This window comes from Podarcis bocagei, assembly GCF_964188305.1.
Source record: "Podarcis bocagei genome assembly, chromosome: 1".
NCBI classification, from domain to species: domain Eukaryota; kingdom Metazoa; phylum Chordata; class Lepidosauria; order Squamata; family Lacertidae; genus Podarcis; species Podarcis bocagei.
This window is the reverse complement of record NC_138125.1, coordinates 12710855-12727493: the sequence shown is the minus strand read 5'-3', so window position 1 is coordinate 12727493 and position 16639 is coordinate 12710855. Positions and strand designations below refer to the sequence as shown.

General features: G+C 48.5%; 1 protein-coding gene and 1 long non-coding RNA gene across 4 annotated transcripts in view; one reads left to right on the top strand and one right to left on the bottom strand.

Moving 5' to 3' along the window:
* The window catches only part of LOC308587571, a 199878-nt gene that overhangs the window by 125941 nt on the left and 57298 nt on the right, over positions 1–16639 (top strand). The gene's annotated exons all lie outside the window — the stretch shown is intronic.
* GPR132 (G protein-coupled receptor 132) overlaps positions 10672–16639 on the bottom strand; it is a 28208-nt gene continuing 22240 nt past the window's right edge. For 2 of the 3 annotated variants that reach the window (XM_081193930.1, XM_081193929.1), the window contains exon 2: positions 10672–12200. In XM_081193930.1, the coding sequence (XP_081050056.1) occupies positions 11182–12183 (1002 nt within the window). In that variant the 5' untranslated portion in view covers positions 12184–12200 and the 3' untranslated portion in view covers positions 10672–11181. Of the gene's footprint in view, positions 12201–13271; positions 13512–16639 lie in introns of all 3 variants that reach the window. The other variant, XM_081193931.1, reaches the window with a different exon arrangement.

Below are 16639 nucleotides of genomic sequence, written 5' to 3'. Positions count from 1 at the left end.
TGTGCATGCACACGAAAGCTCATACCAAGAACTAACTTAGTTGGTCTTTAAGGTGCTACTGGAAGGAAGCTTTGTGTGTGTGTGTGTGTGTGTGTGTGTGCGCGCGTGTGCTCAAATGCACATAGGGGGTGCCAAAATTTATTTGACCAGGGTGAAATAAAGCCCCCCACCCCTGTTAACGCCATAGCAAGCTATGGTTAGCACTCAGTAGGAAACAGAGGAAGGCCTGGTATGCAGTGCTTCCCCCCCTAAAAAATGTTTAGGGGTACTCTCATTTTGACTCAAGAAAATCACCATTTTATAGTTCAAATCGGGGAAAATAAATACAGTAAATGGACAAAAGTACAAAGATTCACAAAATGTTTAGGGGTATGTGTACCCCTGCGTGCCCCCTGAAGAAAAGCACTGCTTGTATGCCATGAGTTTTCTGCTACAAATCGTGTACAAATTATAATCATCTTCATCTTGCTCTCTTTTGGTTTTGACCATGCAACCTTTCAGCTTTAATTGCCCTGGTACAGAAAGAAGCAGCGAGGTTAAGTAATTGGGGCAGCATCAAGGGGTTTGTGTTCAGCGTTGTTGGTGACCTGTTAAAATGTCACTAAGTCATTTTGCCCGTCTGACTTTCTTTGTGCCACTCATCTACCTATTTTCTGTTTCCTCTTCTCAGAGGTTGCTTTCAGAATCAGCTATCCATTACCTTGTGCTCTTGTCTGTGGGCGTTTACAAGAATCAAGGGTTAATCCTAGTGGTGCAGCAATAAAACTGCTAGTGTATTTGCAAAGCTAAGCAGGGTAGCAAAACCTGCATGTGAGGTTCTCAGATCTGCACATTGGTTTCATGCTAATTCCCCTGTGGAGTACCTGTATATTCAGTATAAAGGGATTCTGCAAAGTGTGAAAGCAAAAGAGAAGAAAATGGCTGCAATGTTTTAGGTCACCTCCAGACTGCCAGTATTTTGCTGGAGGTATTCAAGCGCATACCAGAACTTTAAAGGTAAAGGTAAAGGTACCCCTGACCGTTAGGTCCAGTCGCAGACGACTTAGGGTTGTGGCGCGCTCATCTCGAGCCGGCGTTTGTCTGCAGACATTTTCGGGGTCATGTGGCCAGCATGACTAAGCCACTTCTGGCAAAACCAGAGGAGCACACGGAAACGCCGTTTACCTTCCCGCCGGAGTGGTACCTACTTGCATTTTGACGTGCTTTCGAACTGCTAGGTTGGCAGGAGCAGGGACCGAGCAACGGGAGCTCACCCTGTCACAGGGATTCGGACCACCGACCGATTGGCAAGCCCAAGAGGCTCTGTGGTTTAGACCACAGCACCACCCGCATCCCCTCACCAGAAATTTAGGTTCATGCAATTAAACTGGGTTAGTAGAATAAAGGCACCCTAGTGCCACAAGACACCCTAGTGCCATCCATTCTTAAGGAAATCAGCCCTGAGTGCTCACTGGAAGGACAGATCATGAAGCTGAGGCTCCAATACTTTGGCCACCTCATGAGAAGAGAAGACTCCCTGGAAAAGACCCTGATGTTGGGAAAGATTGAGGGCACAAGGAGAAGGGGACGACAGAGGACAAGATGGTTGGACAGTGTTCTCGAAGCTACCAGCATGAGTTTGACCAAACTGCGGGAGGCAGTGGAAGACAGGAGTGCCTGGCGTGCTCTGGTCCATGGGGTCACAAAGAGTCGGACACGACTAAACGACTAAACAACAACATCAGTCCTACAAGTCCACTTTCAAAAGAAGCAAGACTTTTCGTGGTTAGGAAAGTGAGGGAGGAACACAGTGAAAAGTGTGGGATGAATGAATCATTTAATGGGGAGAGTGGTAACATCCTGGAAGCAAATCAGGATATTATTGGCATCCATCTGAGATACAGTGGTACCTTAGGTTAAGAACTTAATTCGTTCTGGAGGTCCGTTCTTAACCTGAAACTGTTCTTAACCTGAGGTACCACTTTAGCTAATGGGGCCTCCCGCTGCCGCCGCCGCACGATTTCTGTTCTCGTCCTGAAGCAAAGTTCTTAACCTGAGGTACTATTTTTGGGTTAGCGGAGTCTGTAACCTGAAGCGTCTGTAACCTGAGGTACCACTGTACTGCACTCTTGCCCCACTTGTGACTCCCAACAGCTGATATTCAAAGGCCTGCTACCTCTGATAGTCAGGAATACAAGAGAATGCTTCCCCCCCCCCAAGCCCAGTTTCAGAGGTAGAAAGGCCGTCCAAGGTGCCAGAGAAGGCATTTCCAGGCACATGGGTGCCTATGACTGATGTGCTGCTTTCAAACCTCTGATTCAAAACTACTATTGAAGCTCTGGAAATGAGGCAGCAAATTATTGAGAGGTGAGCTCCGTTCACAGACACTGGCAAGAACCAGTGGGGGTGTAGTGATTAGGGCAGAGCTTTCCAAACGCTTCATGTCACTGACACACTTTTTAGACACGTGTCATTTCACGACACAGTAATTCAGTCTTACTAGCAAACCAAAGGTTAAACTAACCCCTTTCCAGCCCCGGGAGGAGCGCAGGGAGCGTTTGCACGACACATCTACACGCTGCAGCCGACACACGTAACGTGTCGCGACACACAGTTTGGAAAGCTCTGGATTAGGGTGTTGGACGAAGACCTAGGAGACTGGGTGGCCTTGGGCCAGTCCCAGTCTCTCAGTCTAACCTACCTCACAGGGTTGTTGTGAGGATAACATAGGGAGAGGGAGAGGCATGTTCACCACCCTGAGCTCCCTGGAGGGAAAGGTGGGATGTAAATGTAATTAAAAACAACACCAATCCTGGCGAGCAGTGGGGCTGGCTACTCTGCAAGGTTTTTCCATTTTGCTCAAGCTGTACAGCTTGGCAGCACTGCCAAACTGACCCCTGTGGTGGGGAGGGAGAGGGCAGCCCTACCTATTTGGGCCCAGGACGGTTCTGCAAATATAACAGGCAACCTTTTTAGTAAGGCACTTCTGGCAAACATCATATCCAGCTATTCCTGACACCTTCCCTCTTTGCCGTTTTTTTGTTTCCTCTCTCTTGCTTTCCAGCTCGCCTAGCCTGTTTTTGCACCTTTGCCAATCCGCTGTGTTGAGCTCTGCTAAAAGCCTCGGGTGCTCCTCACTGTTGCTGGCTGCCTGCCTGCCTTTCAGTGATCAGGAGAGGGGGAAGGGGAAGAAGGCAGGTTTGCTCCAGGCGGCAAAGGAGAAAGGAGTGAAATGCAGCCAGAGAAGCAGTAGCAAAGCTGCAGTTTCCTGCAGAACAAGGATCTTTATAGGCAAGGCAAGCAAGGAGCTGGGTGGTGGTGGTGGGGGGGGGGGGGAAGGCAGGGCTGGAGCCTGGAAAGAGAAAATGAAGAAAGGAGAATTGTTGTAGAAGCAAAACACATACACAGAGAGGGATTTCTGAACAGCAGGGTTAGACAAAGGGCCCAACTACTAGGAGAGACACAACAGAGAGGACCTTGAGCTGCCTAAGTGCAAATAAAAAGTTTTTGGGCAAGCCAAGAATGGTGGGGGCTGCAAGTCTTATTTGCTCGGAGGCTCTGTGTCATTGTCACTCGACCTAAGCCAAAAGGGTTGGAGACAAAACAAAGACAAACCAGGCAAGAAATGCCTTCGTGCAAAATGGATAAATGATATTCATTGGTAATCATGACTTTTAGATCACATCCACACACCATGCATGCAAAACGCATGACTCTCCAACAGAATCCTGGGAACTGTGGTTTTAAGAGCATAAGGCAAGCCTGCTGGATGGGGGCAGTGGAGCATCTGTCCCAGCATCCTCTCCTTCCAGTAACCAACCAGGTGCCTGTGGGAAGCCTGAATGGTTACCCCTCGTACAGGCGACGCTTCCCAGTGCCTTTAACAAACTGCAGTTCCAAGGTTTCTTTGCATGAGTGTGGATTGCGGGGTGGGGGGGTGGGGGGAGTCAGGTAAGCCATGCACTCTAAAGGTCTGGTGAGGATGTAACCTTATTCACACAGACAATCAATTGCCTTGTGCGGTCTCCCCATTAAGGTGCAGGCTAGGGCACAGCCCTGCCAGTTATAATCCCTACACACAGTTTCAAACACCAGCGACGAGAGCACAGTGGTAATGTGAACATAGCCTGAATCAGAAAAATGGTCCCTCTAGCTCAGTATTCCAGTAGTGATGTATGGAAGTGAGAGCTGGACCATAAAGAAGGCTGATCGCCGAAGAATTGATGCTTTTGGATTATGGTGCTGGAGGAGACTCTTGAGAGTCCCATGGACTGCAAGAAGATCAAACCTCTCCATTCTGAAGGAAATCAGCCCTGAGTGCTCACTGGAAGGACAGATCCTGAAGCTGAGGCTCCACTACTTTGGCCACCTCATGAGAAGAGAAGACTCCCTGGAAAAGACCCTGATGTTGGGAAAGATGGAGGGCACAAGGAGAAGGGGACAGCAGAGGACGAGATGGTTGGATAGTGTTCTCGAAGCTACCAGCATGAGTTTGACCAAACTGCGGGAGGCAGTGGAAGACAGGAGTGCCTGGCGTGCTCTGGTCCATGGGGTCACGAAGAGTCAGACACAACTAAACGACTAAACAACAGTACTCAGTACTGTTTAATAACAGCAGCTCTCAAGGGTTTCTGAAAGCCCTTCCACAAAGGGCTAGTGAACAATTTAAAGGAAGGTGGCGTGCTGTGAATCTTCCACCCCTCCAATTGCTTTCCCCCATCCATTTCTCTCTCTTCTGGAATAAAATATGTGTACACAGCCTTTTAGAACCAGCGCCTGAATTTGCTTGACTTCCTCTTCCCTCCTCAACCCTTTTTCCTTCTGTGTCCTGACTTCAAGATGGCAGGGACACTTCCTCGAGATTTGCCCATAGCTCTAGCGGGAGCTGCAACCTTCGTTTCCTCTTGCACGTTTGCTAACGGAAACACGTAATGCTTCCGGCCTCCTCCTCCAGGCCACCGGATCTGTAGGAAACTTTTTGCAGATCTTGCAAGTGAGTCATGAGCTTGGAGCAGCTGCCTTTCAGCCCTGCTGAGGATTCTCTGCTCCCTGCTGCCACCACTGGTCAGAGGTTGGAGCTGCAGGAGTTTCATGCTCTGACCAACCTTTCTGAGCCCCAGGAGTCAGGTGACTGATAAAAGAGCCAATCACAGCCCACTTCCTGCCATATGTACTCCCTAACAAGGAGACCTTCCTGGCTGGCTTTTCAGCATAGCCAGTCTAGCCCTGCATTCTTTGGTCTTTGCTTCCTCCCTCCAGCTGACATGTGTCTTCTCTCTTCCTCTCCTTTGGTCCCAAGAAACATTGTTTTTATTTCTTTGTCTGGACCATGAACCTCACCCTTGCCTGCCTCCTTTGCTTGTAATAATAATAATAACTGAAATATACTCAGAGTCGCAAAGTGATTTCATGCTCTTTATTCTGCTCATAGTGGTGAGGAGGAATGAATGAATGTCCCCTCAAAGTATCTGCTTTATATACATTATTTACACAATGGGCTGCACATGATTGGTTAATTCTGGAATTCTACTGTAAGCAAATCAGGCTGTGGATTCACTTATATCTGGAGCATGATTGGGTGGTTGGGTGTATTGGGTGATACTGCTGCATTGTTCTTGGACCAATCAGACTGCTGCATTCTGAATCCTATTGTTCTAGGACCAATCAGACTGCTGCAATTTGGATCCTATTGTTCTAGGACCAATCAGACTGCTGCAGTTTGGATCCTATTCAACTCAGTACATAATAATAATAATAATAATAATAATAATAATAATAATAATAATAATAATAATAATAATATTTTATTATTTATACCCCGCCCATCTGGCTGGGCTTCCCTAGCCACTCTGGGCAGCTTCCAACAGAATATTAAAATACAGTAATGCATCAAACATTAAAAGCTTCCCTAAACAGGGCTGCCTTCAGATGTCTTCTAAAAGTCTGGTAGTTGTTCTCTTTGACATCTGGTGGGAGGGCATTCCACAGGGAGGGCGCCACTACCGAGAAGGCCCTCTGCCTGGTTCCCTGTAACTTGGCTTCTCGCAGTGAGGAAACTGCCAGAAGGCCCTCAGTGCTGGACCTCAGTGTCCGGGCAGAGCGATGGGGGTGGAGACGCTCCTTCAGGTATACTGGGCCGAGGCTGTTTAGGGCTTTAAAGGTCAGCACCAACACTTTGAATTGTGCTTGGAAACGTACTGGGAGCCAATGTAGGTCTTTCAAGACCGGTGTTATGTGGTCTCGGTGGCCGCTCCCAGTCACCAGTCTAGCTGCCGCATTCTGAATTAGTTGTAGTTTCCGGGTCACCTTCAAAGGTAGCCCCACATAGAGCACGTTGCAGTAGTCCAAGTGGGAGATAACCAGAGCATGCACCTCTCTGGTGAGGCAAACAAAATGCATGCCGTTTCCCACAGAAGATGTAGAAGAAGAGGAGAAGACTTTTGGACTTGAGATCCCGCTTTATCACTACCCGAAGGAGTCTCAAAGCGGCTAACATTCTCCTATCCCTTCCTCCCCCACAACAAACACTCTGTGAGGTGAGTGGGGCTGAGAGACTTCAAAGAAGTGTGACTGGCCCAAGGTCACCCAGCAGCTGCATGTGGAGGAGCGGAGACGCGAACCTGGTTCCCCAGATTATGAGTCCACTGCTCTTAACCACTACACCACACTGGCTCTCTAATCTGGATGCTGGTAGCTCTTGGTTTTTCAAAGGCTGCTTCACCTAGCATGCCTTGCTGCAACCTGAGATTTCTGGTTGGTATTTTAAAAACAGGAACCTAATTCTGTCTGCAAAGCAGCTCTTCAAGATTGTTGCAATGAGCAGACTGGGTCTCTTTTTCCATCACACCCAACAAAATATGATTTATGATGTATTTGTGATGTTCTGCTATGTTCTGACATGTTCTTATTATGTATTGTTTGCAAACGACTCCGGGACTTATTTGCATGAAAAGTGGCATAGAAATAAAATAAATCACATAATCATCCCCCCCTTCCCTTTCCTACTTTAACATCCAGCCTGCTTTGTGACAGTTGCAGCTGGGTCTCATATTATATATCTAGTGTCATTCTTTTGATTCCCCACTCCCGCCAGTCACTTGTTGGAACCTGCCATTTTTGCCTGCGTAAATCCTTGCCTGCCTCTGCGGTGCAGCACTTAGCGTGTTGCTAACTAAAACCGGGGAGTTTGGCTCCCCACGGAATTGTGAAGCTTACTGGCCGAACCTAGGCCTCTCTCAGCCTGCCTTCGAGGGTTGTTCTTGGGATAGAAATCTAAGAAGGGGAAGGTTATGAACATCACTCTTGACGCCTTGAAAGGGCCAGACAGAAAGGACATATTTAAAAACAAGTTATGAATGGCTACACTGAGAACAATGGAAGAAGTATTACTGCTGGGCCGACCCTACCATTAGACAAGAGTGAGGCAGCCGCCTCGGGTGGCAGAAGCCTGGGAGTGGGCATAGACCCAAGGCCTTCAGCATGGTGGCACCTCCCCTTTGGAAATCCTTTTCATTCCTGTTTCAACAAGCCTTTTAAGCGCACATCTTTATTCCAGTCTGCCTCTGTACTGGATTTGAAATTGTTTTTAATTGCTTTTTTTATATATGTGCAACTCTTTTAATTGCTGGTTGTTTTGACTATGAGATCACTTTGAGATATTTTGTGGGAAGTCGTTTAAGTAAGCAAGCAAGCAAAAAAGAAAGAAGCAATTTAAGTAAACAAGCAAAAAAATAACTGTCCCCATGCCCAGAACTCAAACCAATGGCTTCAAGTTACAAGAATGGAGATTCTGACTAAACATCAGGAAAAACCTTCTGACAGTAGGAGTTGTTTGACAGTGGAACGGAATCCCATGAAAGGTGACAGACTCTCTTTCCTTGGAGGTTTTTAAGCAGATGTTGGAGGGCCATCTTTCATGGGTGCTTTAGCTGAGATTCCTGCATTTCAGGGGGCTGGACTAGATGACCCCTGGATCCCTTCCAACTCTGTAATTCTATGTTTCTAGATACGACTATACTAAGGTGAGGGACACGGGTGGCGCTGTGGGTTAAACCAGAGCCTAGAACTTGCCGATCAGAAGGTCGGCGGTTCAAATCCCTGCGATGGGGTGAGCTCCTGTTGTTCGGTCCCTGCTCCTGCCAACCTAGCAGTTCGAAAGCACATCAAAGTGCAAGTAGATAAATAGGTACCGCTTCAGCGGGAAGGTAAACAGCGTTTCCGTGCGCTGCTCTGGTTCGCCAGAAGCGGCTTAGTCATGCTGGCCACATGACCCGGAAGCTGTACGCCGGCTCCCTCGGCCAATAAAGCGAGATGAGCGCCGCAACCCAGTGTTGGTCACGACTGGACCTAATGGTCAGGGGTCCCTTTACCTTTGCCTTTATACTAAGGTGAGTGGTTAAACTGTTGATTTTTTTCTCCCTTCAGCTGCTGAAATAGCCTAGCCTTTTCTGCCCTCTAGTGATTGTAACCACACACTGCACCTCAGACAAGTAAATGAATTAGAAACTTCCATTCTTTCTAATCCAGAACTAGCAGCCAGGCGACTGGAATTGTGACTTGACGGCTGCCAGTCTCAGGGGCCACGTGAAGGCTGCCAACAATGCCATTGCCCACACTGGGAAGCTTTGCACAAATAATGCCTGCTCTGTCTATGGTCAGTGGTTTTTACTGGGTTGCTTTTGTTTTCATTATGTATTTTGTGTTTTTAGATTGTGTCGTAACCGTCCTGAGAACTGCGGGTATAGGACGGTATACAAATGTAATTAATCATCACCACCACCACCATGATTATCATCGTGGGCTGGTCGAGTCGGGACAATTTAGATGGTGGGTTTGCCAAGGACTGTCTGTGCGATGAGAGTTGTGTCCCCTGCTTCCCTCTCCAGCTCCCCATCTCCCTCTCCACAGCCGTCGGGGTCTCCCTCTGATGCTTCCATGGTTCCTGCCCATGGCGCCCACCCCAGCACCATAAGATGCTGGGAGCCACTCTGCCTTTCCACAGGGGAATGTTCTGCCAGCCCTGACAGCCTCTGGGGAGGCAGAGACACTTTCCCTTTCACCTAGGTGAGAAATTGCAGGAATGCTCACTGTTTGCCTGCCCTAAATGTTATGAAAATGATGGTATTTAACACCAGCTAAACTGCAGAGACATCACCTTGCCAACAAAGGTCCGTATAGTTAAAGCTATGGTTTTCCCAGTAGTGATGTATGAAAGTGAGAGCTGGACCATAAAGAAGGCTGATCGCCGAAGAATTGATGCTTTTGAATTATGGTTCTGGAGGAGACTCTTGAGAGTCCTATGGACTGCAAGAAGATCAAACCTATCCATTCTGGAGGAAATCAGCCCTGAGTGCTCACTGGAAGGACAGATCCTGAAGCTGAGGCTCCAATACTTTGGCCACTTCATGAGAAGAGAAGACTCCCTGGAAAAGACCCTGATGTTGGGAAAGATGGAGGGCACAAGGAGAAGGGGATGACAGAGGACGAGATGGTTGGACAGTGGAAGACAGGAGTGCCTGGTGTGCTCTGGTCCATGGGGTCACGAAGAGTCTGACACAACAACAAACTGGCTAAAATGTACAAGACAAGAACTAATGAGTGTTGGAAATGTAAAGAAAGGGAAGGTATCTTCTACCACATGTGGTGGACTTGCAAAGAGGTAAAGGCTTTCTGGGAAATGCTTTATAATGAGTTAAAGAAAATGTTTAAAAATACTTTTGTTAAAAAACCAGAAGCCTTTTTACTGGGTATAGTGGGTGAAGAGATTCTGAGGGAAGATAAAAGACAGCTTATGTATGCAACAACTGCAACAAGAATTCTTTTAGCCCAAAAATGCAAACAAGAAGTCCCAACGAAAGAAGAGTGGCAGATGAAGATGATGGACTTTGCAGAACTGGCGAAGCTGACAGGAAAAATCCGAAACCAGCATGATTAAGTATTCCAAAAGGACTGGAGTAAATTTATGATATCGGAAAGATTATTGTAAGCAATTAACATCACTACCAGGGTTGTCTAAAGACTTGTAATGAGAAATTTTGAGCCATTTTGTAATGAGTATAATTAGAACTGGAAAATGTACAAAATGCAATGATATAAAGGTTAATTTTGAAAGCCATGAGGCGGGAGGGAGGGAAGGCGATAGGCTCTACAGAGCCTCTCTCTACAAACTTATTTATATATCTAAGTTTGCCTGCCCTATTCCTGTATATAGGATAGCAAAGAGGGGTAACAGTGTCAAATCAACACTTTGGCAGGTAGAGCAGCTGTGTTTAGGATTGATTATATGTATTGCCTGATACCTGCTATCTGCATATGTAACTGCAGCAATCTAAACATTAAAGTCTTTGGAAAGAATCCTCCTTGTTCTTTGGCAACTGGGAGCCAGAACAAGGATCTTGCCATGCAGACATGGACATCTTAAATGACGACACCATCAACAACTGTGTGAAACAGTTGCTCTAGTGCAGTGGTGGCCAAACTTGACCCTCCGGCTCTTTTGGGACTACAACTCCCATCACCCCTAGCTAACAGGACCAGTGGTCAGGGATGATGGAAACTCCTAAAACAGCTGGAGGGCCACGTTTGGCCATGCCTGCTACAGTGTGATTGCCCCCCCAATTAAACCCCACATGCAGAGAGAGAGAGCCTCATGCTTTCCGTGCAGTGTTTGTTGTGAACATTAGACGTGGAGCATGCAGTGATGAAGTGGGTCGTTTATTCAAGATACAAACTTGTGAGTTTTTGTACAAGGTCCAATATCGCACACAAAAAAGGATATCCCAAAGAGGTAATGCAATAGTTTCCTCTCTGCATTTAGAATTCTCTTGAACTGCTGTAATCCAACCCTTTCCTCTTGGTACAGGGGACAATAAATAATAAACCATGCACAAGCGACGCCATCTTCCTCACCAGCAGGGTCTCCCAGTGTTGTGGGGTCCTTCACTGGTGCATCAACAAGCATTCCCCAGATTCAGCTGCAAGTTACGACATCATGACATCATCCTGATATGCAAAACAGCCAGGATTTGCTGAAAGGGCTATTCATCGCGCACAATGCAAACGAGACCGCACTGTGCACTGGGCAGTGCTTATCCCCCAAAGTGGGCAAGTTGTGAGTCAGCCCAAGTGACACAAGGGGAAGATGAAGGCGTTGCCTCCCACCCACTTGCTTTTTAACACACAAGTCTTGCAGAGGAGGTGGTGCTACCTGTCCTCTTTATTTCCTGTCTCCTTCGGCGGCCTTTGGGAATCGTCGGCCTTGCTGCTGTCCGTCTTGGAGCCGCTGGACAGCTGAATCCCACACGCCGCGAAAGCCCGGCAAATTTCACGCCTGGCGTTCTCGCTAGCCAGTACGTAGAGGAAGGGGTCGGCCACACTGTTGGCGGTGGAGAAGCAGAGGAACACTACAGAGATCGTGTAGACGCCTCTCTCGAAACTGCAGCTCTCCGCTGGGCGGAGAAAATAGACTCCGGACCTGATGAGGAGCACCACATGGTAAGGGGCGAAGCAGACCAGGAATATGGCAATGATGGCAATTGCCAGGTGCTTCACTTTTGTTTTCTGGGGTGGGCTGAGGCTGCAGCTGCTCTTGATACACCGGAAGATCCGGTAGTTCATGAAAAGGAGCAGAGTGAATGGAAGGAGGAAGCCCACAAAGAACCGTGCCACGTTGTAAAAGGCTATACGGCGGTTGAGCGGCGTTTCAAAGCAGATCTTGCTGTTCGTTTGCTGTATTTCTTCCTGGAAAAAAACGGGGCAATAGATCACAGCAACCGTGACAAAGAGGGAGGTGGTGACTATCGCAGCTGTCCTCTGGCGCCGTATCCCTCTACTTTCCAGCGCGTACACGACCGCCACATAGCGGTCGATGGAGATGCAACACAGTAATAGAATGCTAATGTAGATGTTGCAGAAAAAGATGTATCCGGTCACCTGGCAAGATAGGTCCCCCAGCTTCCAATCGCGACCGTTTTGCACGTACAGGATCCAAAGAGGGAGGGTGCACAGGTACATCAGTTCGCAAAGGGAGAGGCCGAAGAGGTAGACGGCAGCGATGGTTCCCTTGCGAATCTGAATGAGCGTCAAGAAGGCAGTTAAGCAGTTGGTTGGGATGCCTATGATAAAGACGGTGCTGTATACCACAACCAGAAGATGCTGGCTGTCTTTGTATGGCATGGCCGTGGAATTGCATGTGGCGTCCTTCATCTGGGCCTTTGGAAGGTCTGGAAGCAAAACGGAGAAAGTTAGATGCGCTAAGGAATGGGAACAGGCCAATGCTGGCCTGCGATCTTTCTTCAAGCCCCACCTCGAAAGCCACCATTTATGCAAAACCCCTAATGAAAGGGGAAGGGCTCTCGCTCAGTGGTAGGACAGCTGCTTTGAATGCAGAAGGTACCAGGTTCAATTCCCAGCATTGCCTGGTAGGGCTTGGAGGGGCCCCTTGAGAAGATCTGCAAGGGATTGCCTTGCACGAACGCCCCTTTAAGAAGGCCACCTCTATGGCAGCCAGGGCTACACCTCAGTCAAGCCCATGTGTAGCAGTCAATGGGGGCAGGAAGGGAGGCTGCCTGGCAGCTTGAGAAGGATTTTGTTTTTATTTGAACCCTGCAAGTATGGAATATACCGTATTTTTCACCCTATAGGACGCACCGGCCCATAGGACGCACCTAGTTTTTTTGGGGGGAAATCAAGGGAAAAAATTTTATTCCCCCCCCCCAGGTTTGCGCAGCCATCCCCAAGCTAGAAGAGGGAGACAGAGCGCTCCGTCTCCCTCTTCTGCCTTCAGGGACAGCTTGCCCCGCTGTCCCCTGAGTTTGTGGGGCTGGTGGGGCGAGAAGCAAGCTTGCTTCTCCCCCCCCAGCCTCCAGATCAGGTCGGGGAATAACGGGGTGGCGGCGTTCCGCCTCCCCGCTATCCCCCGAGCTTGTGGGGCATCCCGCCGCGCTTGCAAGACTTGCGGATAGCTTCCTGAAGCCTGGAGAGCAAGAGGGGTCGGTGCGCACCGACCCCTCTCGCTCTCCAGGCTTCAGCGAAAGCCTGCACTCGCCCCATAGGACGCACACACACACACACCCTTCATTTTTGGAGGGGAAAAAGTGCGTCCTATAGGGCAAAAAATACGGTAAATGCAATACCTAAACAGAGCATGCCTGGGGAATTTTCTAGCTCTCCAACTTTTAGTTTTGAAAATGACTCAAGAGGCTAAAATCACAGCCAGGTTTGCAAAATTCTTGTAGAGTGTCAAGCCAAGGGTGTGTCTCAAATTTAATATGCACAATATGCACTGCACTCACCCCAAACATACTGTTCCTATCTTGTGTCCAGCTTAATGGTGGCTGCGAATAGTGCTGATTGGCCAGCACCTGTGATGTCACCAAGAATCTCTGTGTCTCTTTGTTTCTCTCCTCTCAACCCAATTTCCTAGAGCAGGGGTTCCTCAACTCCCCTCACCCCGAGCACTGAGATTCTTGGCAGACCACTGAATGATTTTTCTGCTTGTTGTAGCTATTCTAAAGTGCTGTGATAGATGCTGTCTGATAAATGGAATGCAAATTGTTGTACAATAAAAAAAGATAAAAGAAGCAATGAAATGTGGTTAAAGATCATAATGAATATTAAATGCAACAGAAGTGCCGTCTCCCATCTTCAACTGCAAATCCCACGATAATTTGCAGACCATCTGAATGAAGTTCATGGACCATGGTTAGGGAAACCCTGATGTAGTTTCTTGCCCTATAAAAACGATTTCAATAAAGCAACAGATAATTGGATAAACCGATTCTAAGCAAAACTAAATACATAAACTAGTGGTTTTCAACCAGTGTGCCCTGAATGATGGTCAGGGATGTTGTGGGCAACACTGGCCTCTGCCCCTCTTTCCTTCCCTCCCTCCTCTGATGCCCTCTCGCATCTCTGCCTCCCAAAGGCTTGCACAGCTGTTTGTTGCAGCAGCCCTGGCTACAAGCTCAGCAGGTGAATGGTGCCTTTGTGGCTGGTCAGGGGGTGCTGGCCAGTGGCGTAGGAAGGGGAGTGCGGTGGGTGTGGACTGCCCCGGGTGTCATCACTGAGGGGGGTGACAAAATGGCAAAATATGTGCTTTTAAAATAAGTAAATAAAAATTGGGCTCTCTACACTTTTTTTTGGGAAAAATAACTCCTGTACCCCCCCGCAACCCCCTTCCTATGCTACTGATAGCTAGGTGAGGCAGAGGGCACTGGGCACCACACCACAGGGCCTGCAGTGTTCCTGAGCTACACATCTCTCCTGAGGGGGAGGCGGTGGGCGGACTGCCTGCAAGCTCCGTGCTGCTTTTTCAAGCAGAGTGGGGCTTGCGTCTGCCCACTGCCTCAGCCGCCCTACAGCTGAGGGGGAGGCTCTGGAGAGGCTCCATGCAGCATGCCCTGCCTTGGCTCACTCCACACTTGTGGGCAGTTTGCCCCGCCCCCATGGGTGGCTTGCTCCGCCCCTGGCTGCAGGACACGTGTGCCTCACCGGGCACCCGAGCGGCTAGCTACGCTGCTGGCGCTGGTTGCCAGGAGCTGAGTTGGCCTCGGAGTAAGCAAGCAAGCGGGCGAGGGAGCCCAGCCAGCCAGTCCGCCAGCCCTTGCTGTTGGGAATGGACAGACAGGTTCCAGGCCTTTGTGGAGCACTATAAGGAGGCACCTTTTTTTGGGGTAGGGTGGGGCAGCACAGAGACCAGGGGCGGCGGCAGCAGCAGCTGCCTGCAGGACTCTCAAGGAGAGGAGACTGAGGGAACACCCCACAAGGGAGTGTTTGAAAAAGGGTGAGAGGCTGCCAGCTCTGTAGGCGAGGGGCGATCTAACTGGGCTCCTGAGCCCCACAGGAAGAACGTAGTTGGTCAAGGGAGCAGTGAACTCAAACATCTGACATCAACAACAAGTGAAGAGAGAATGAGAGGAGACTGAGGCATGAGCTGTCTGCCATCGTTGTTCTGATGCTGGTTTACTCCACAAATGAAAGCTGTGCTTGATCTTTCATAGAAACACAGGAAGCTGTCTTCTGCTGTGTCACTGGCCCATCTAGCTCAAAATTATTTGCATTGACTGGCTGTGGCTCTCCATGGTTTCAGGCAGGGGGCAAATTCCAGCCCTGTCTGGGGTTTAAACCTGGGACTCCATGCAAGCAGCTGCTCTGCCACTGAGATATATGGCCCTTCCCTTTTCCTGTTTCCCAATACAGCTTTGCATTGCTTCTTTTCTTATTCTGGTTGCAGTGGATTTGCAAACCCTCCTTGGCCAACCCGTCTGCATGTGCTTGTATACATGGTTTTTCAGAATAATATTTTGCAGTCACATAGCCAACATACAACATAGAAACCAGATTCCAAAGAACCTCCCGGACTTCTCTCCTCCCCTTTATGGATCCTATTCTTAATCGTTTCCTCCTGCATCTTTTATAATAATCCAAATCTTTTTACCTCTCCGTTGTGTCGAAAATTCACCATCAAGCAACAAGTGTTATTCCAATCCCACTAACAATTTTAACTGTTTACAATGGTTTTTAAGATAAGTTACAAATTTCCCCCATTCCTTATTAAAATGTTGGTCTTCCTGATTTCTGATTCTTCCGGTCATTTTAGCCATTTCGGCATAATCCATCAACTTGATCTGCCATTCTTCTCTGGTAAAGGTAAAGGGACCCCTGACCATTAGGTCCAGTCGTGCCTGACTTTGGGGTTGCGGCGCTCATCTCGCTTTACTGGCCAAGGGAGCCAGTGTACAGCTTCCGGGTTATGTGGCCAGCATGACTAAGCCGCTTCTGGTGAACCAGAGCAGCACAGAGAAACGCCGTTTACCTTCCCGCTGGAGTGGCACCTATTTATCTACTTGCACTTGACGTGCTTTTGAACTGCTAGGTTGGCAGGAGCAGGGACCGAGCAACGGGAGCTCACCCCGTCGCGGGGATTCGAACCGCCGACCTTCTGATCGGCAAGTCCTAGGCTCTGTGGTTTAACCCACAGCGCCACCCGCATCCCAGGGATTCTTCTCTGATAGGGACTTTTATTTTCTTCCTTGGCGAGCTTCATGATCTGCTTCAAAGCCATGACCTCCCTCCTCTCTGGACTTTTTGCCTGGGTCTTGCTCCACTTCTGGAAGCCCCCTGGAGCTCAGTGGCGAGAGCATCTGCATGGCGCAAGAGCCCTTTCACCATCGCCTCTTGCAACGCTAACACAGAAACCAACTGCAAGCCTTGCCATCGAGAGAAAGTTGTAAATGGCTGGGGCCTCAGTTAACGTAAACAGCCCTATCCCTCCCAGGGAGGCCCCCACCCTTTCTCAGTTCCTTCTGCCTTTTACATTTCCTGTGCCACTATGTGTAAGAAATTATGCAAGTGGCACCAGCTAGAAAGAAAGAAAGAGAGAGAGAGAGAGAGAGAGAGAGGGAAAGATAGAGAGAGAGAGAGAAAATACCCCCTGTGGCACCTTAAAGGCCAAACCCAACACGTTTCGATAGATTAAGGATGGACAGATTTGCCCGTTTTGGTTCCCTGTTTTTCATCCCCCCCCCAGGCTTAAATTCAAGTTCTTTACCTTTCTGCAGAAATTTGAATAATAAAAATAAAAATAAGCCTCATGAAAATTTGTCAGCATTTGGTTTGAATTTATTCTAATACTCAGATTTTTGCATGCAGTTTTGACTAA